Source organism: Eubalaena glacialis, chromosome 2 (genome assembly GCF_028564815.1).
Source record: "Eubalaena glacialis isolate mEubGla1 chromosome 2, mEubGla1.1.hap2.+ XY, whole genome shotgun sequence".
Classification (NCBI taxonomy): domain Eukaryota; kingdom Metazoa; phylum Chordata; class Mammalia; order Artiodactyla; family Balaenidae; genus Eubalaena; species Eubalaena glacialis.
The window spans coordinates 154,255,092-154,276,867 of record NC_083717.1 but is presented as its reverse complement, the minus strand read 5'-3'; the positions used below and the strand labels follow the sequence as shown (position 1 = coordinate 154,276,867).

At 35.2% G+C, this 21,776-nt stretch overlaps 1 protein-coding gene across 1 annotated transcript in view; it reads right to left on the bottom strand.

Moving 5' to 3' along the window:
• Positions 1-21,776, bottom strand: part of LRRC9 (leucine rich repeat containing 9) — a 93,091-nt gene that overhangs the window by 32,669 nt on the left and 38,646 nt on the right. The window contains exons 17-23 of the mRNA XM_061182628.1: positions 19,243-19,362; positions 8,562-8,753; positions 7,183-7,308; positions 4,901-5,035; positions 3,698-3,875; positions 1,436-1,656; positions 394-516 (exon numbers count right to left, since the gene is read on the bottom strand). Of these exons, the coding sequence (XP_061038611.1) occupies positions 394-516; positions 1,436-1,656; positions 3,698-3,875; positions 4,901-5,035; positions 7,183-7,308; positions 8,562-8,753; positions 19,243-19,362 (1,095 nt within the window). The remainder of the gene's footprint in view (positions 1-393; positions 517-1,435; positions 1,657-3,697; positions 3,876-4,900; positions 5,036-7,182; positions 7,309-8,561; positions 8,754-19,242; positions 19,363-21,776) is intronic.

Sequence of the window (21,776 nt, the reverse complement as noted above, 5' to 3'; positions counted from 1 at the left end):
ATTTTTTGGTTCAAATATGTTTTTCTTAAATCTTAACAACTGTATTTTTCCAGGTAACAGGAAGCTGTTTTTAGGCCCAAGAGGACGGTAGGGGTCCAGGGCAGTTTCTCCTATCCTGTCTCATAAATTTGTTAGGCACTGAATTCAGTGGGTGCAAATGTAAGCAGCATCTTCCCTCCCCTACTGTCTCAATGTAAACAATTAAAAACTGGCCAGAGGAGAAACATTTAAAACCCAGATCTAAAATGTGCTTTGGAGACCTAGATTTTAATAAGCATAATAATAAGTTTGGGTAACATACTAGTGATAAAGCAGCATTCAAAATGATTATGGCCTATGGATATATTAATATGAAGCCTGGACCAAATGCTATGAGTCAATAAAACAACTTACAATTGAGATTCCATCCAGAGCTTTCAGTTCTGGAAGATGAAATATTACAAACAACCGGTAGTTTTCTTGATTCCATACAATAATGTTTCCATACATATCTAGAATGACCAGGTTGCATAAACCCTGGTAATAAAAATACATACATTTAAAGTGATATACATATATATCTCACTCTAACAAGTTTTTTTCCCCTTAAGAGTTTAATCATCCTTGAATTTTACTATTAAATTACTCTATCATTTCATAGTGATTTGAGTGCTTTTAAGTATGCTGTTTAGTGCAAGTGTTATACTTTCATACTATTAAGGTCTAATTTTGTGCAGTATTTCAGTGGTCTATATTATATGATCAGAATCCCTTTTTGGATGCTGGTGCTAAATGTATTACCCATGATAAAGACTTGTAAAGAAATTTAGCAAAGTTTAAAACATATACTTTGTTTATGGAATAATGATCTATTAAATAGTATGTGTGTATACAGATACAACAGTGAAATGAAACAATAGTCTTCTGATGAGGGATAAAACTGAAGTGCTTCTGCCTTGTAAGAGAGTAGCAGAATTCATCTTAAGGGAAAATGTGCTTCCTTATTAGATAAGACATTTGTTGTGAAGGAAGGGCCCTGAGTAGATATGGATGGGAGAGGTTAAGACAAGAGGGAGTAAAACTAATCTGCATCTATAATGTAAAATGGTTTGTTTTGTTGCTGTTGTTGATTAGGTTGACTCTGCAGCTCTAGAAGTAGTTGTATTGGGGGAATACAATGAGGATAAGGCTGCAAGTAAGGAAAGATGGGAAATGGACATAAGTTTTTGATAGGAGATAAAGCCCTAGCAATATGGTATCAGCAAAAGGAAAGAGGCCACTGCAAGTCCCAGTGGTAGGAAATGGCCATCAAATACATTTTTCTTGATTTTTATTTTCTTCCTTACATTTTTCTATATTTTCCAAATTCTGTACAGTGAACATGCATTACTTTCATAGTATAAAGAAATAAGAAAATATTTAGAAAACCAAAAACATTAGTACCCCAGATAGTCACCTTTAAATTGTAGATCTCCTGATTGAGAGCAATATAGTTATTGCCCATGTATAATTCAATTAGTGTAAAAGCTTTTTGTAAACCACTCAGTGAAGTGATTCTGTTGTTCTCAAGAGAAAGGGAATGAAGATGAAGCATGTTATCAAAAGTATGCTTTTCCAAACCAGTGAGGAGATTATTATTTATGCTGAGGTGGGTTAATTTAGTTAGCTTGGAAATGCCTAGAAAAATAAGCAAATTCAAAAAAAGATTCAGACAGCACTGAAAGGTTAATTTAAAAAATAACTGGCTGGTTGTTTTACTGTTTCTCTTTTTCTAAGTTCAAATGGCTTTACAGATTTTATAGTATTAACCATCATTGTTTTTCCTTTTGTTAAAGAAGAATATAATGTGTATTAAGTCCTAGATAATATATTAAACTCCAATTTTGGATTTCCAAGTAGACTCATTTTTTTTAGGTGTTAAGGGAAGGTATTGTATAGGAAATACTGAATTAAGCTTTAAAATAACCTTTAAATTATGTAATTAAGGTTCTCACCATCACAATAATATAAAGCTCTACTTTACAAAGCTCAAAATAATCACCAACCCCCATTGTAAAACATTAACGGTAAGGAACTAGAATACAACACTCTGGAAAGTATTCCTTACTGTGCCATCATTTGTATTAAAAAGAACCTAATTCTACCTTTGTATGCTTGAAAGTACTCTAAGACAGAACTTTAGAAAATGCTTCCTCTCACCACAATCTAACCCCCTATGTACATTACGTGCTGTAGACACTTTATAACTGTAGGTAGGACGGTGCAGTTGACAGATAAGAACTCTGGAGTCAGAGCTGGTTTCAAATGTTGGTTTCACACTAGATTTGGGACCATAGGTAAATTATGTAAAGTTATGTAACCTCTGAGCCTAATTTTCTTCATCCATGAAATGGATATACTGAAATCTACTTCTAACGGTTATGGAATTAAATGGAATGGCATTTGAAAAGTATCAGTTATAGCTTTTGGCAAACTTTCACACCAGCCTTTATCATGGGACTATGAAATGCTGAAAGCAAATCAATCTAGGGCAAGTTAGGATGTACTATCAAAGCAAAAATCCTTAAATGCATATTAAGCCTATCTATGTTTGGAAAAAAGAAGATAAATATCTGTTAAAGTTTAGTGGGGTAGCTATGTTTGAAAAGTGGGTATAGGGAAAATACAGGTTGAAGGAGTCTTCCCTTCAATGGGCTTATGGAGGGGAATAAAAAGGAAATAGGGTTCTCAATTGTTATATACATAGCAAAATTAACACCCTATTGTATGGGAATGGAGACTAGTGATAGTTGTAAACACAGATGCCTGACCTACACCCCCCCCCCACTGTTTACTTAGCGGAAATCTACAGAGGAGAGGCCTGTGGATCTATATACTCAATAAGTATCCTAAGTGATTCTTATGATCAAGCAATTTTTAGAAACTATTGTTAACAGCCATTAAAATAAAGTATAACAAATGTTATACATGCTGTTTTTAATACTTTTGCATATGTAATTTTTTAAAGTAAAATTTTCTATTTTATGAAAAAGGTAGTACACACATGCTAAAAACAATTCAAAAGCTAATAAAGTATAAATTAAGTCTCTTTCCCAGGCATGATTTTCAATTCCTACCTTCTCTCCTTGACAAGGACAGCCTTGTTACCAAAATGCACATCCAGAAATGTATTCTACCTAGATAAGTATGCATGATATGTGTGTGTGTACACTTATGCAGGCATTAGTAAAGCTGCTTAATTTGTACTTGTATGTGGATCCCAGTAAAAGGTTATATAGTATATCTGATTTTCAACCTCTAGTGAATAAAATGTTCATTTTGTTGAAAGTCTTCAAATTTCCAAATGTAACCTTAATTCCATATTTTGAAAAATGAACTGAGCTGCTTTATCTTTTTCAAAAGCATACCTCATTCTTTCATTTATTTACTCAATGGTACAGATTTTGAATACTGACTAGTTTGTAATGTGCTAAGTTTGGTAATAGATGGTAAACACTGGTTAAGAGAGGGGAGGGAAGGCAGCTAGTTGGGCTCATTATATATAGCAGCCAGTCACAGATCCCACTAAAGAGGTGTTTAGAATACTCTACTCCAAACCTTCTTGGAAATTCTCTGGAGACCTTCCTCTTCAGAAACTCTATCCTCAGTGTTATTCACTTTTTGCTCTTGTTAATTAGACATTCATATTTTAAGACTTTAGAATTCTCTAATACCTTACCTTCTATCTTTGAGATGCAGTTTCCATCTAATGTGAGCTCTTCCAAGTTAACACAAGATTCCAAGCCTTCCATTTTAGTGAGATTATTGTTGCTGAATGATGCCCACTTCAAATTTTCCAATTTTTCTAAATTTGTGATTTCAAAAAGATGTTGCCCATCTAAATTTAAGGCAGTTATCTGTAGAATAATTCACATTATATGTTGCTTCTGGATCACATCAATAACTTCAATGTTATAAGATAAAAAGGCTAATGAAATAATTCAATTGTGGTAAGTAACATAAAAAAGTCCTCTAGGAACTAAAGATATTGCAAAGCTCTTAGTTTACAGAAAAGTAAAATTTGACAAGATTATAACTCAGAGAGGGACTTATATGGTATTATAGACACTGAGCTGTGCCAGTCAGATTCCCAGCAGTGAAGGACTTGTCCCAGTTGCTGCAAGTGCTGTTGGCAGAAAGCCTTCAACTGTCAGTCCCTTCAGGGACAGCATCAGCAGCAGAGAGCTGCCTTGCCCAAGGTCATGCTCCTTCCCAGGTTGGCCCACATCCAATGATGAAGGGAAAGGCCTGGCCATCTCAGCCCAACTTGGGACAGATTTAAAGGGCCATTCTAATTTCACAACTCCCTGTGGGGTCAGCTAAGACTATCACGGAGCCGGCATCACAACTAAATATCTATGTATATTCTGTAATAAAAAGAATGCCACTAATATCTTCCATTTTCAAGGGTCAGATTCTCTTAGCCCAGTTTCTATCTTTGGCAAGAGGTAAAAGGGTGCTTCTTGAGCAAGAAGCTGCTAGTGCTCCATAACTTCCCTTAGCCTTGGCTGAATTCTGACCAGTTCCCCCATTCTCTTGCCAGGATTCTTGATCCCTTTTACCTTGCCATCCAAACTTTTGGCTTGGTCTCTGGCTCTGAGGTTTAAAGTTTTCTTGCTTATTTTGATATATTATCAGAATCTACCCTTTGGTTTTGTAGTGTACCTTTATCCTAAATTTCCTGTTCTGTAGTGACCACTGCTGAGTTCTAGCCCCTGTGACATAACTACTCATGACTTGACTTCTCTTTTACTTTTAATTTGGCTCTTGCAGTTTTCTGCCCATTACCTATCTATGCCCTCGTTATGATACAAAGGCCAAAGCTGACTAAAAAATCAATTGAAATTAAATTTTTATATTAGGTTTAATAGATTGTCTTTACCTTCAAGTACCAGTTTCCACCCAGATGTGAATGTGGTCCTAACTTTGAAATCTGTGTCAGAATTTTGGCAGAAGGCCATATACTAAGAATCCGTGATCTCTCCGCTTTAGTACTAGAATGCCGTAAGAGAGATAACTAATAAAACAAAAAACACATAAAGGAAATAGCACAGAGAGGTCCATATATATAGAGTTAAAAGAATTGTTTCCTAGATGAGCGGCCCAATGAATACTTTTAAAATATGACATTTTCTTTGCCTTAAAACGTTTTCAGTATCTGGATATACTTTATATATCTCACTCATTTTTTTGTTTCAGCAGACATTTAACCACAAAATAATATTTATAAAACTGTGAAAGGATTATTATAAAGCAAACACCATATAATCCATCATGAAACCAGTTTAAGAGCTAGAATATTCCTACTACCCTAGAAGCTCCCTGGGTGCCCCATCCTAATCTTTTTTCTCTCCTTCTCCTTGGAAGCCATCACTCATCTCAAGTGAATCAATCCCCTAAGAAGCAATCAAATGATCTCAAATTTTGTATATACCATACTTGCTTTCTTTATAGACTTATGTTTATATCCATAAATAAAATATTAGTCTTATACATATTCAAACTTTATGTAAATTGAATATGTTTATATTCTTCTATGACTTGCTTTTTTGCTCAGCATTATATCCATGAGATTCATCTACGCTTCTTCCTGTAGCTGTAGTTCATTCATATGTCATTGCTATATAATATTTCCTTATCAATTCTCCCATCAATGAACATTGAGCTGATTTCAGTTTTTTGCTATTATAAGCATTGCTGTCATAAATATTCTTGTGCATGACTCTTGGTATATATATGCAAGAGTTTCTTTAGAGTATATAACTTGCTAGGTTTAGGGTATGTATATATTCAGCTTTACTAGATAGGGCCAATCTGTTATCCAAAATGATTGTACCAATTGCAACCTTTACTTCAAATCTTTGCTAAAACTTGATATTGTCAAGGGTTTTTTTTCTCCCCAATAGTGGCCATAAATTGGTAGATCATTTAAGTTTTAATGTTTATTTTCTTGAGTATTAATATGGTAGAGCATCTTTTCCTAAGTTGTTTGACTGTTCTGATTTCCTCTCCAGTGAAGTGTCTGTTTAAATCTTTTGCTCAGTTTTCTGTTTGATTGGTTGTCTTTTTCCTGATATATTTTGGATATATAAAGAATATTTTTTGTCAGATGTGTTTCAAATTTCTTTTCCCAGTATATAGCTTGTCTTTTCACTTTCTGCCCTTTGAGGAATAGATGTATTAATTTTAACATAGACAAATCCAATCTTTTATAGTTTATGCTCTTTGTTTCTTGCATAATACATTCTTCCCTAATTCAAGGTTACAATGATAATCTCTGATCTTTTCTTCTAAAACATTTTTGGTTTTGCTTTTTGTAGTGAAAGCCTTAATGCACTTGTTCCAGTGCCTTTTATTGACTAGCTCCCTGATCTGTACAGGCAGCTCTGTTATTTGTCAAGTTTCCAGGTATGTGTGGGTCTACACTGGGTCTTTATACTCTGTTGTATTGGTCTATTTGTCTAACTCTGCCAATTCCACATTGTCTTACAGGATTTTAGTAAGTTTTGATTTCTGGTAGGATAAATCCCCAACTCTTCTTCAGGAGTTAATTATATTTTTATCAACAAAAGAGTTTCTTTCCTTCACTTTGAACAGATCCAAAATTAAACATTACATTAAGGAATTAATATTCAAATATTCCACAAAAAGTAAATAGCTAGATAACTAGAGTGGAGATATTTAGGATGTTGAAGCTACTTTGGCCAAAGTAGCGTTCTTAATCTGGATAATATAGGTATTTCCCCTTCCCCAAGTTAATAGGTTTTGTTTTTTTTCAGCCAGACACATGTAATATCAATACTAGGTAAATAATTTACTAAATGCTTTCTCAAGGCCTCGAAGCTTACCTTATCCACAGGAAGTTGCTTATTTTCATGTAGGTTCTAAAGGACTCTGGTGAGTTCAGGTTGACTAGGAAAAAAACAGTTACCCTAGAGGTATTTTTGGGGTAGTGTGCAGGGATGAGAATCCATACAACCAGTTGATATTTAAATGGAATACATTTAAACAGAAAAAAATTCAAGTGATATGACTGTTATAGACTGATTTTTTTTACTAGCATGCTAAGAGAGAATATAAAATCTCAATAACAAAATAAGAGTATGGGAAATATTATTTGTATATTCTAAATAGAACAAGAAATATTAAACAGTAAAATCGAACCTGAGTAATCTTTGTCCCAGAAATAAATTTCATAGCTGCTCTTGCTTCTTCTTCAGAAATAAGGACTCCATCTAACTGAGTAAGAGTCTTTAATCTGCCAATAACACTCAGCCTTAATGTGGCTGGCTTGGGAAAAATACCAAAAGTTAATTTTTACAAAATATTACATGTGCTATGACATGGAAAGGAGTTCTTTGTTCCTTCCCACATAATTCAAATTATGCATCTCTTACTTTATTATATTTGTCTAAAAATAAAGGCTTAACTTAATTCCTTAAATAACAGTTGAAATTAAATTATATTTAAGAATTAATCTCTTTTGTTTGAAGGGGGATAGTTCTACTCTTGTGAAGAGAGGAAATCCCACAAGCTGTTGAAAAGTGACTGTGGTGAAAAGTGTTCACAGAACAACTGCAGTGCCTCCTGTTTATCTAGATCAGCATTTAGCTAGTCAGCTCCATGGGTGATCCAATACAGATCTTCAGCTCTTGACATTTAATTTGGCAACAGGGCTATAGCTGTACTGTGATCATTCAGGAAGTCTGATTTGGCAAAAGAAAAATATCCTTCAATTTTACTGAGCTAAAAAGGAGAAATACAATAGTATAAACATAGTAATATGGCCAATTTAATAGAACCAATCATGCTTTAGTCCCTTTTAAAAATGTTGAACACAGTCTATATACATTTTTGAAAAGCAAGGAAAGGAATAGTCTTGAAATTATAAACTTGGGGCTTATTTTAAATACTTGGAGATACTCTTCAATATAATCATTGAATACTGAAATTTCTTAGCATGAATCTACATATTTTTATGATGAGAAAGAATAGCGTTCAATCAAATTTCCTTTTATAACAGAACATAAATAAGACTTTATAATTCAGGTTTATCAGGGAATGTGAGGCATAGGAACCAAGAATAATAGAATACAGTGAGAGAAACATACTATTGTTAATTTAAAAGTAAACATGCTTTTGTTTATTTTTCCCCTTTTAATAGTATGTTTCTCTCACTGTATTCTATTATTCTTGGTTCCTATGCATCATTACAGTAGGGTTCTAGCATGCTGAGCTATACTGCACTATGAAAATTCTCTGAAGGTGTGCAAATGGCAGTGACATCTAACACTCTTAAAACCACAATACTATTAAACTATTAGAGGTTGCAAGAAAAGTCTGATGTGAAATTAAAGACTTTTCTTATAGTAACATTTTATTCACTTGATCACTACACTAAATTCAACTTATGAAATACTTAAGGGAATTCTAGCGAGACAAAGATAGTTTGCCTATTTCTGGCTATTCTTGAATAGTAGTGAGAAAACAGCTTTGAAATAAAAATGATTGTTTGCTTTTTTATAAACATTTCTGTTTCATACCTTTTGCCATGGATTTTGTCGAATATCAAGAGTGAGAAGGCTTGTGGTGTGTTTGCATAACATATTTATTTCATCGCCAGATTTTTTCAGTTGATTCCAGCTCAAGTCTAAGTGCTTAAGTTTCATCAGACCTCTAAATCCCTCAAGAGTTATCACATGATTATGGCTTGCATCCAAATATTCAAGGTTATACTGCAACACATACAAATAGAAGTGATGCTAGAAGGATCATGGTTTGTATTTACATAGTTCTTTTCTCTCTGATTCTCTAAGTATTTTACGTGCTTTTTTGGTAATCCTCACAGAAAACCTAAACAGTAGTTATACTGCAGCAATGGTATCAATGTACATATTTTCCTAGTCATTTTCTCTTAATTCTCACTTCAGCCTTTTAACATAGAGTGGCAATGTTTGTTTTCATGGAGGAGAAGGCAAAGAGAAACTGGCAAGATAATTGTCCCCAACAAACAAAGAATTACATTTCTTATATCTAGGCTTCTAGTTTATACCATTGAACTCATGGCTTGGTTAAAAAAGTTTCATCTTGGGCTTCCCTGGTGGCGCAGTGGTTGAGAGTCTGCCTGCCGATGCTAGGGGACACAGGTTCGAGCCCTGGTCCGGGAGGATCCCACATGCCGCGGAGCAACTAAGCCCGTGCGCCACAACTACTGAGCCTGCGCGTCTGGAGTCGTGCTCCGCAACGAGAGGCCGCGACAGTGAGAGGCCCGCGCACCGCGATGAAGAGTGGCCCCCGCTCGCCGCAACTAGAGAAAGCCCTTGCACAGAAACGAAGAAACAACACAGCCATAAATAAATAAATAAATTTATAAAAAAATTTAAAAAAAAATTTTTTAAAAAGGTTCATCTTCAGAGGCAGAAACTAAACCTATTCCATTCTATAATTTCCTTTTTTAGAAGTACGTGATTTTTAATAATAATTTTTAAAAATTATTAAAGTAACACATGTTCTTGTTGGAGATCTGAGAAATACAGTAAATAAATAAAAAGAAAAAATAGAAAGCATATATAATTCTATTGTTCAGAAAGAACCACTGAAAACATTTTTTATTATATGCCAATATATTTTTTCTTATATAAAACATATTTATTATTCTGTTATATAGAATTTTGTACCCTTCTAACATGTTCACACACCATTAAATATTCTTCAAAATGATTTTTCATGGGGCTTCCCTGGTGGCACAGTGGTTTAGAGTCCACCTGCCAATGTGGGGGACATGGGTTCGAGCCCTGATCTGGAAAGATACCACATACCATGGAGCAACTAAGCCCGTGTGTCACAACTACTGAGCCTTCACTCTAGAGCCCACGTGCCACAACTACGGAAGCCCATGCACCTAGAGCCCATGCTCCACGACAAGAGAGGCCACCACAATGAGAAGCCCATGCACTGCAATGAAGAGTAGGCCCTGCTCGCCACAACTAGAGAAAGCTCGCATGCAGCAACGAAGGCCCAATGCCACCAAAACCAAATAAATAAATTTATTTTTAAAAATGATTTTTCATGATTGCATAGTATTCTAATATGTGAATTATTAGTATTGTTTTAAACATTTCATTATGGACATTTATGTGGCTTCTAATTGTTGTCAACACTGCAACAAATGTCCATGGTCATAATACTTTAACCGAGACGCCAATATTTTTTCAGAAAAGGTTTTTAGAAATAAGATTACTGGTTTTAAGGATTTCTGTATTGTTAAGACTCTTGATAAATGTTGCCAAATAGTTTTAAGGAAGTTTGTACCAGTTTTTTCTTCCAGCAATGGAATTTGAGAATGCTCATTTCCTTAAATACCCACCAACCCACCCGCCTTATTTTAATTTACATTATTATCAGTGAAGTTGCACATCTTTTCCATGTGTTTATATTAGACATTAAAAAATTTTTTTTGTTTGTTGTGTTTCTCATCTTTGGCCATTTATATATTCAGATCTTTATTTTACATATTTGTAAGAAGTCTTCAAGACTTTAATTTGTTACTTCTATTTGTTGCAAACAAAATTTTCTTTTAAAGTATATACGAACTCAGACCCAGAACAAGAAAGAGATAAAGAGTACTTGAAGAAAATATTTTGCAACATATTTTTTAAAATAAAAATATTACTATAAATTAAAAATAAACTTGATTTCTTTACAGTTTAAAACAAACAATTGGGGCTTCCCTGGTGGCGCAGTGGTTGAGAATCTGCCTGCTAATGCAGGGGACACGGGTTCGAGCCCTGGTCTGGGAAGATCCCATATGCCGCAGAGCAGCTGGGCCCGTGAGCCACAATTACTGAGCCTGCGTGTCTGGAGCCTGTGCTCCGCAACGAGAGAGGCCGCGATAGTGAGAGGCCCGCGCACCGCGATGAAGAGTGGACCCCGCTTGCCACAACTAGAGAAAGCCCTCGCACAGAAACGAAGACCCAACACAGCCATAAATAAATAAATAAATAAATAAATTAAAAAAAAAAACAAAAACAAAAAAAAACAAACAATTGTTTGAATTCACCATAGAATTAGTCACTGCTATATAATGCATAGTTCGTATTGTTGGAATAGCATCTATTATAGTGACTCAGGTTTCAAGAGTTGAGTGTTCAGATCATTAAAATCTAAAAAATTTCTGGAAATCAAATAGTGTTACTGACATTTTAATCTCATAAGTAAGCATAGTAAAAAAAATCCTATAATTTACTATGATTATAATTTCTTGAACAAAAGGATATTTGGCAGTAAAAAAGTATTAAGGATATAATCTTAGAACAGTCTTTTAAATTAAATTAATTTAGATTTATAAAAATTTACTATATGGCTCATCTTCTCCCATTTTTCATCAAAAAGTGGTTAAAAACTTGTCCCAAATTCCGGCACTAGCATGCAGACTAGCATTTGTGAATCATGCATCATATAAAGATAACTGCCGGGCTTCCCTGGTGGCGCAGTGGTTGAGAATCCGCCTGCCAAGGCAGGGGACATGGGTTCGATCCCTGGTCCGGGAAGATCCCACATGCCGCGGAGCAACTAAGCCCATGCGCCACAACTACTGAGCCTGTGCTCTAGAGCCCGTGAGCCACAACTACTGAGCCCACATGCCGCAACTACTGAAGCCCGCATGCCTAGAGCCGTGCTCCACAATGAGAGAAGCCACCGCAATGAGAAGCCCGCACACTGCAATGAAGAGTGGCCCCCACTCACCGCAACTAGAGAAAGCCCGCGCGCAGCAACGAAGACCCAACACAGCCAAAAATAAATAAACAAAATAAATAAATTTATTAAAAAAAAAAAAAAGATAACTGCCTTCTTTCCTTGAAAACAGGGGTGGGATCTTCACTTTTTTATATTCCCAGAATATAAAACAGACTCCATACACTCCATAAATATTCAAGGAATAATATTTTCAGTTTTGTAGCAGAGTTTTGTGTTTTAACATTTCTTGTGCTTCAGTTTAAATCTTTGGTAAGTTACAGTACAATATAGCCCAACTTACAAATATTAAAACCCACAAGACCTCTTTAAAATATTTTAGGGGTAATAGTTCAATCTCTAAATGTAGATTAGCTGTCTCAAGGCATTAGAAACACTTTAACAATAAATTTCTCATTGGAAAAGATAAGACAGAAGTACTATTTCCGTAAAAAATTAGGCCCATAATCTATTAAAGTTGCAAATAGCCATACATATTTGTCTTTTCTTGAACAACTCTATGGTGTAGCTATTTTCAGAGAAAAAAAAAATCTGTTCCTATTCCTTTTGCTTGGATACTCTCCTTTTCTGATAGTTCAGGTGAGTGAATGACAGGCATACAGCTTATGCCATTTCAATTTACCTTATGTGGATGTCTTATTTAGATTTTTAAAAACTCTATAAAAACTATATAGTATAGTTCCACCATTTATGAAGCCCAGGTCTTCCATTATATAAACAGTCACAGGTTGGGTATTTTGACTCACAAGGCAAGGCCAGGGTGATGAACACATAGTGACAATATGTTTACTTTCTGCAACCTAGTAGAACTAATGCCTAGCATGCAAGATGGGTATGGAAACTCTCCATGTTAGAGACACGCTTAAGGAAAATGATAGTAAAAATGAGAGGCAAATTAAAAAACTTAGAAGACAATAGGAATAACAGGTGAGTGATTAAATTAGATTATAACCTTTTATGATGCTGAGATAAATATAATTAATATTAAACACACATACAAAGTTGATTACTGTAGAATATAGAGGCTAGGCAGCATAGGTGTTCAATCTCTCTGAATCCCCACATAAAAAGAGAGTTAAAAATAAAACCAAAATTCTATGGACAACATTTATAACAAAGCTACATAACAAGGTAGCCCCATAAGTCTCAAAGAAGTTGGTGGGGATAAACCACCAACAACCACAAGACCTACATGGTGTCCAGGTCTATGTGAGAGGAAGAAGGAAGCATCAGGGCAGCATCTGATGGACCTGAGAATAAAGAGAGCCCCAAAATAACCAACCAATATTCAATGGAAAGTATGAGGGCCAACTGAATACAGCAGTTGAAAGGGGGAGGAGTTTTGCCCTCTTTGATACCAGGCGAGTGCATGGGACCTACAGTAAAAAGGTCTGAAGGGGATGGAGCAGTCTAGCCCCTACGAATCTTCAAACTGCCCCACCAGGGCTCCCTTACAGAACTGAATCTTTCTTGGAGAAGAAACTGCTGGGCTAAATAAAAATTAAACAGGATAAGGACAAAAAAGTCAAATAAAAGAGAAAGTTCAAACTGAAGTGGAGGAAGGGAATAGAGCCAGGAAATTTCAGAAAGTAAGTGCTACAGTTTTTAAACAGTACATATAAACAGCAGAAGAGGGTGATCTATGAAATTAGAAAAGCTTTCCCAAATCCCACTTTTGTTTTAAAAGTTAAGAACTAATTTCACTGGAAAATGAGCAGCAAAAAAGTATTAAGGTCAAATCCCAGATAAAGCTGTGTGTGTGTGTGTGTGTGTGTGTGTGTGTGTGTGTAAGACATAGAGAAATATTGCTATATTGCTGCAGGCAATAAAAGTATACCAGAAATATATGCCCAAGAAACATATCATAACCATAAACCTATTATTTCAGAACAAGCAAAAAGATTTAAGAATGATACAAGATACAAAATAACAACATAAATCTGGATTAGAAAAACTCAGAAATGAGATGAAAGAACCCAGAAAAGAATTTGAAATAAAATAATAAAAGCATTTCAGAAATGAAGATTAAACTAGTCAAAGACAAAAGAAGTAAACACAACAAATAGGGCTTCCCTGGTGGCGCTGTGGTTGAGAATCTGCCTGCCAATGCAGGGGACACGGGTTCGAGCCCTGGTCTGGGAAGATCCCACATGCCACGGAGCAGCTGGGCCCGTGAGCCACAATTACTGAGCCTGCGCGTCTGGAGCCTGTGCTCCGCAACAAGAGAGGCCGCGACAGTGAGAGGCCCGCGCACCACGATGAAGACTGGCCCCCGCTGGCCACAACTGGAGAAAGCCCTCGCGCAGAAACGAAGAACCAACACAGCCAAAAATAAATAAATATTTTTAAAAAAAACAAAACACAACAAATAATGCCTTAAGATAAATAGAAGGTGAAAAAGATGAAAATTTAAAAAATCAAATCAATTTAAAATCTAAATGGAGAGATAAAAAGGACTCAAGAGGGGCTTCCCTGGTGGTGCAGTGGCTGGGCATCTGCCTGCTAATGCAGGGGACACGGGTTCGAGCCCTGATCCGGGAAGATCCCACATGCCATGGGGCAACTGGGCCCATGAGCCCCAACTACTGAAGCCTGCGCACCTAGAGCCCGTTCTCCAAAATGAGAGAGGCCACCACAGTGAGAAGCCCACGCACCAAAACGAAGAGTAGCTCCCTCTCACCGCAGCTAGAGAAAGACCGCATGCAGCAACAAAGACCCAATGCAGCCAAAAATAAATAAATTTTAAAAAAAAGTTATAAGGAGTTACTTCAGACATACAAAAAGGTATAATGAAGAATATGATTTCCTTTAAAAAAAAAAAAAGGACTCAAGAGAAAGTGACAAATAGTGAAGATAGATAAAGATTCAACATATGGATAATGGGAGTTCCTAAAGAAGAGAACCAAAGAAAGGAAACAGAAAAATTGCTAAAAACCTCCAGTTCAAAAAAATAAAAGAAAAAATGATTTTAATCTACATTTTGGAAAAGCACACTGTGAATCTGAAATATTGACCCAGAACAACCAAGCCTGTGACTTACAAGGGAAAAAATTATACATTCTCATCAGACTTTTCTACTGCAACACTTTATGCCAGAAGAAAATGAAATAACATTTATGATGCCCAAGAAAAGAAATTGTGAGCCAAGGATTTTATATCTAACAAAACTGCCTTTCAAGTATAAAGGACATAGATAAATTATTATCAACATTCAGTAACTGAAGGGATATTGTTTCCATAAGCCCTTCCTGAGGAATCTATAATAGAATATTTTTCAGACAATCAAAATGTTTGATACCACCCTAAGAACTGGTGATAAGAATTAAATACACAATTACCAATGAACTAAAAGGGAGAGTGTACAGAGTGTAAGGGCTACATGCTCTAACAAAGTAGATATAGTATGATAATTTTAATTTTTTTTAAAATAGAGAAGAATGAAAAGAACATACACAAAATTTTAAAAAAATCTTTCCAGTAACATGTTGATAAGAGTATTAGCGCTATCATTCTGAGACTGTTGTGTGTGTAATAGGGGATAAAACAAACGAGTGATTATTAAATATCCTAATTCTATCACCTTGTATCCCTGAGAATCAGGATTATTGGTGTGGGAAAAAAAGATAAAGATGTTAAGTAACAGAGAAAGGTTAAGTTAAATGATTTGCAGTCTTAAATTTGAATTGGAAGTATCAATATAAATTCATGAGGTTAGTTTTAGTTGCACATATACCACACACACACACACACACACACACACACCCCTCCCCCACAACAAATTCTGTCCAATGGAAAGACCTAGAAACAATGACCAACCCAGATTGTGGCCCTTAAATACCACTTCTCTAAAAGAAACCAGGGCTCCTTGAAGAAATAGTTGATCCCATGTCTGCAACAGAAAAATACATAAAATGTGTATGGAACATCTTTCATACCAGGTGGCAAAGAAGCTATCACAGACTACTAGGGTCATGGCAAAACGAACTAACCTTATGATGCTTCCACTGGCTAAGGATGAGAAAATTTGAGCTTCAATCATGATAGTAATTGCAGTAAATTGAATATCATCAAATATGTTTAAGTCCTTGCATTCCTAATGATATTAAAACTAAAAAAGCATTGCTCATCTTTGGGAATTCATAAGGAACTAATTCATTATCTTCAAAGTTGGTAAATAAAGGCAAATAATCAAACATCTATTCCGCATTTTCTATATGAATGGTCCTACTGGGTATCCAAATAATAGATAAGGGGAAACGTCTCTATGTAAAAGTGTTCCAATTAATAAATGAAAAAGAAGTTCTAGAATAAGAATGTTGCTATTTTGTAATCTCCAATGAATTAATAGATACAGGCATTAATAATGGCTCCTAGAATCAGAAAAGTGAGACAACTAGACATTATGCGTCCCTTGTAGTCTCGCCAGAGGAATGGAACCTGAGTCTGATCCAATCTCTGGATCCAGTTGCCAATTTGTAGAAAATCTGGAGGGTGGAGGGCATGTAGGGTGTATCATAGGTAAGCAAATTGGCAGGTTCTGGACTGTGGGAAACTCTTTGGTTTTGAAGGTCCAAGTATTTCTACAGATAAACAGTGGGGAGCAGAAGGGGATAGAAGGGAAACTTAAAAGAGACTTAAAAAATACAGTACATTAAAAAAAAAAGGGAAAACCAAATTGCTGTGCTAGGGATACACATTTGGATGATGGAACTATAGGGGAAAAAGAGCAGGGAGAGGATAACTATTAGCAGTCAGGATAATGATTTATTGAAGGAATGGGGCATATAGAAGGGGTTTATGCTGTAGGTGGCAAAGTTTTATTTCTTGACCTGGACGCTAGTTAACAAGCATGTTCACCTTACAATAATTTACTAAACCACTTGTTTGTAGTATGTAGTTTTCAGTATCTGTGTTTTATTTTACATGTACAGTATCTCCTCTCTCTGAACATCCAGAGAGCCTTACAGTCATTTTTAGAGACATGTTTATACATTGGATTCTTAATGTCTGAGGGGTCTATATCTAGCTACCTTTACTAGTTCTAAAATTTGAAAATACCACTTGGGCATAAAATTTGTCCAGTTCCCTTATCTGTAAAATGACTGTGGTAATAGTCATCCAATAAGCAGGCTGTGAGGCTATGATGATGAAAGAAATTTTTGTATTAAAGAACAACAAAGCTATATTGCAAATACATGCTGGGCAGCTGGCTAAGCTCATTCACCTTGCATGACTTAAGAGTTTAGTCTTTAAATCTGTGCCTAAGCAAAATTATAATGCCGGTTACAACCTTTGGAACTGCTAGCAAATCATTAGAAGAAAATTAAACAAAAATGCCCAAAATTTATATATAGTCCTGGGACCTCTATTAAACTACCTTCTTTCCTCAGTTGCATACCAAACCCAAGGGGAATTCTATTAAAAAGGACTTTGGCCTTACAGTTAAGTCTTTAATCCACTTTGCATGTGGCTGTCCAACTTCCCAACACCATTAAAATTCTAGAAGGAATATAGGCAGTATGCTCTTTTACGTCGGTCTTAGCAATGTCTTTCTAGATATGTCTCCTAAACAGAAGCAAAAATAAACAAATGGGACTACACCAAACTAAAAAGCTTCTGTACAGCAAAGGAAACCATCAACAAAATGAAAAGACAACCTACTGAATTGGAGAAGATGTTTGCAAATCATATATCTGATAAGGGGCTGATATCCAAAATATATTAAAAAACTCATTCAACTCAACAACAAAAAAAACCAAACAACCCAATTTTAAAAATGGGCACAGGAGCTTTTTTCAAAGAAGACATACAGATGGCCAACAGGTGCATGAAAAGATGTTCATCACTAATTATTAGGGGAACACAAATCAAAACCACAATGAGATATCACCTCATGCCTATTAGAATAGCTATTATCAAAAAGGTAAGAATTAAAAAGAGGATGTGGAGAAAAGTAAACCCTCATGCACTGTTGGTGAGAATGTAAATTGGTGCAGCCACTATGAAAAACAGTATGGAGATTCCTCAAAAATTAAGAATAGAACCACCATATGATCCAGCTTTTCTACTTCTGTGTATTTATCTGAAGAGTACAAAAACACTAATTCAAAATATGCACCCTATGTTCATAGCATCATTATTTACAATTGCCAAGATATGGAAGCAACCCAATTGTCTATCAACAGATGAATGGATAAAGAAGATGTGGTACATATATACAATGGAATATTACTCAGACATAAGGAAGATGAAATCTTGCCATTTGCAACAACATGGATGGACTTGGAGGGTATTATGCTAAGTGAAATAAGTCAGACAAAGACAAATACTGTATGATATCACTTGTATGTGGAGTTAAAAAAACCAAAATAAATGAACAAACCAAACCAAATAAAAACAAACATATAGATAAAAGGAACACAGTAGTGATTACCAGAGGGGAAGTAGGGTGGAGGGAGGGCAAAATGGGTAAAGGTGGTCAACTGTATGGTGATAGATAGAAACTAAACTTTTGGTGGTGAGCGCACTGTAGTGTATACAGAAGTTGAAATATAATATTGTACACACAAAACTTATATAATGTCATAAACCAGTTACCTCAATTTAAAAAAAAAGGACTTTGGCTTAGTAAAAGAAAAAAGGAAGAGGGTTTAATACTAAAATCTAAGGCCAATAAGCAAAGCAGCAACTCTCACCACAGTCGCAGAAGTAGCAGTACAAGGGCCTTGACATGGTTGCAAGGAGATAGAGTAGAGAATGAGCAAGAGCTGAGAATGATGATATATTCTGAAAAGGTATGTCAGTGACTTGGGACCTATGGAAACGGGATGCTGGTTTGGAGTTCTGGGACCCATATGTAATTATTTTTGTTATATGACATATAACAGGGAAAACAAAAGCCAGATAAGATCCATATCTGAGTGTACATGTGTATTACTGTATTTGTCCTTGATTTATAAGAAGGCAAACACAAATCAAATGAGATCTATGTGTGTGATGCGGGTAGAAAGGACAAGGCAGAGAGAAAGAGAACTAACCATATGGATAATGAACAGATGGGAAGACTTGACAACATTAGCTGTGAAGTGGTAAACTAGAAAGTGAGGAAGAAATAAAGACTCACAATAAGGAGAAAAAAAAGAGTGAGAAAAAAAGAGCAGAAGAAATTGGAAATGACACTTTATAAATGACATTTTAAAAACAGGTCTGGAGTAGTTTTACATTTATTTTCAAGTAGCTAGAAATCAGATATGACCACAGGTGTATATTTGGTTTGTAAACAGAATCTAAATCTAAGGCCTATTTTAGAGAAAGTAACATACTATATATATAGTTTATGTATGTTTTGTTCCTGAATTGGGCTGTATAATCTTTAATATGGTATATATGAGGTCTAAATTACAAAAATAATTTATTCATTAAATTAATAATTTTATTTTACTTAAATAATTTCAAAAAGACAGTTCTTACCAGGTGGCATACATCATCTAAACAAGTAAATTCATTAAAGCTGATATTAAGTTTTCGAAGTCCTGTTAACTTGGAGAGATCTCTCAATTTACTCAAGCTGTTTCCATGTAGATTCAGACTCTGAAGTAAAATAAAATGTAAATAAAAAATAAGACAGATTATATCCTAATTATAGCTATTTAAATAACATTAAGAGAGAGCCAATGAGAAAACAATATAATTTTGAAAGTATAGTCTGATTTTATAATCTGATTTTAAAAGGTATAGTTTCTAATAGCAGCATTGCATCTGGTTCTTGATTAATTTGATCTTCCACTTGCTCTAAGTTTATCAATAATCGGCATGAAATTCTTTTTAGAAAATGGTTAAATATTTTGTTGTGATATTCATTAGGGCAGACCTATTTCTCAGGCTAGTGAACAGTGTAGGCCCTAAAGATTTTGGGTATTGGCTAGGTTGCCTCGCAAGAGAAAGGATGGCAAGGATACACCCTGATTACAGGAAACTATATGAGGGCACTGGACTAAGGAAGAAAGGCTGAGGGTGTTAAAGTGGGAGACACAACATCAAAGAAGGAATTGGGAGAGTGTCTAAGACAGTTTCTACAGCAGAATTTGGCCCAGATTTTCCCTGCCCATTTGATCCTGGGCTGTATAAAAATGAATGTTATTATATTTTTATATTTAGGGGAGACCCTGATGTCTACATAATTTTTCTCTTTAAACTATACCATTGTGAATGGTATCAAATGAAGATTTATGTATAGTCTACAAAATAAATAGTGGCACAAGAAAATGTCAATATAATTGACCACACTATTCACAACAAATGGGTATCATGATAAAATCAGGTATCTACCTCCCAACCCTCTTCACTTACCACCACCATCTTATACCCTATTATACTGTGGACATAACTAAATTCCTGGCAGGGAGAAACAATTGAATGTCAAATAGTTATCAAAACTTTGCTAAAATTAAGAAGGGCCAATTTATGCAGACTAGTTTACAGGTCACATATGACAGATTCTACAGATACCTTACACTTAACATGTTCACAACTGAATTCATCATCTTCTCTTATCTGCTTGGCAGTCCATATTTTCAATCCTGATTAAGAGTTTCACTATCTAACATATTGTTGATCATCTGTTTCCCCTCTTTTCTATATACATCTGATTCTAGAAATGTTTCTTAAACCAACCGCTCCATACCATCACCACTGCAGTGCCTTAGTTCGGACTATTATTTGTCCTTTGGACTACTACAATAGTTTCTACTGGATTTCTATACCACCAGTCTGACCACAGTTAAATCTAACCACAAGCTATCAAAGTTAGGGTCTTTAAAAACAGAGAGCCTATTCCCTAAACAAAAGAATGTAAACTTATAAATTTGCCTTCTGAAATCCATCCTAATGTGGCTATAACCTCTTACTCTTCCAGCCACAGCCTCATGTATCTTCTTTGTATTCTAACCTACACCTATACTTCCACTGTCACACACCCTATGTTCTAGTCACACTGAATTCCTCAGTGTTCCCTGAAGACACCAGGATCTTTCAAAACCATGTGCTTATAGATAAAGTATTTCCTCTGCTTGGAAGACAAAAACAATGAAATCTCTCATATCCTTCAAAAATCCACAAAAACCCACCTCTTTCTGTGGACCTCTCCCAGCAACTCCAAACTTCCTGTATTTGTTTCCATATCTGTCTCCTCCACTGAAATAATATCCTTGGGGCAGGGAAAATAACTTATTCATTGAACCCCCAATACTTACTTCATTGCCTAAAATACAGCAAATCTCAGTAAATGCTAAATGAATAAATCAGTGCAAAAGCTAGACATAACTGACAACTCTAATTTTCAGTATTTAATTGTGCTGTAAGAGAATATAAAATTATGTTACTCTGGGTTTTTTATTTCTACATATTTTATTTATTTTTATAGATGTCCTCATAAAACTCGACCTAGTGGGGATAACTGAAAAGAAAATAAGAGGTATGTACCCTCCCCTCAGTTTCTCTTACAGTAACGGCACAAAGAAGGGAGAACAAATGGTGTGATATCTAAATATCCTTCTTCTAATATCTAGTATTCTTACTAGAAACCCTAGAAAATTTGCTGGCTTTTAAGCAATATAGGCAAATTTAAGATGAAAAAGCCCCTCCATTCTTATGTTATGTGTGTTGACCAAATTAATACAGTCAGGTGGAGGTCACAAGCTGGCCAAGATATTCTGAAGTCTTAACTCTCCTCTCTGTTTCTTATCACAAACCAAAGATAATAAAAAAGACCTACCTTCTGGTGCTGTTTTTTTTTTTTTTTTTTTTTTTACTTTTATTTAATCCCTTTAAATCTATAGGAATACATGTTCTAGAAGCTCAGTCCAATCAGAGCACATTCATTTATTAAACCTTTCATTACTGAAGCTTTATTATCAAGAATTCATTACTCAAATATGAAATCTTGACAATATAGTTCAGAAACAATTTTTCCATGCTGTCAGCTGGAAGATTGCTCCTGTAATAAG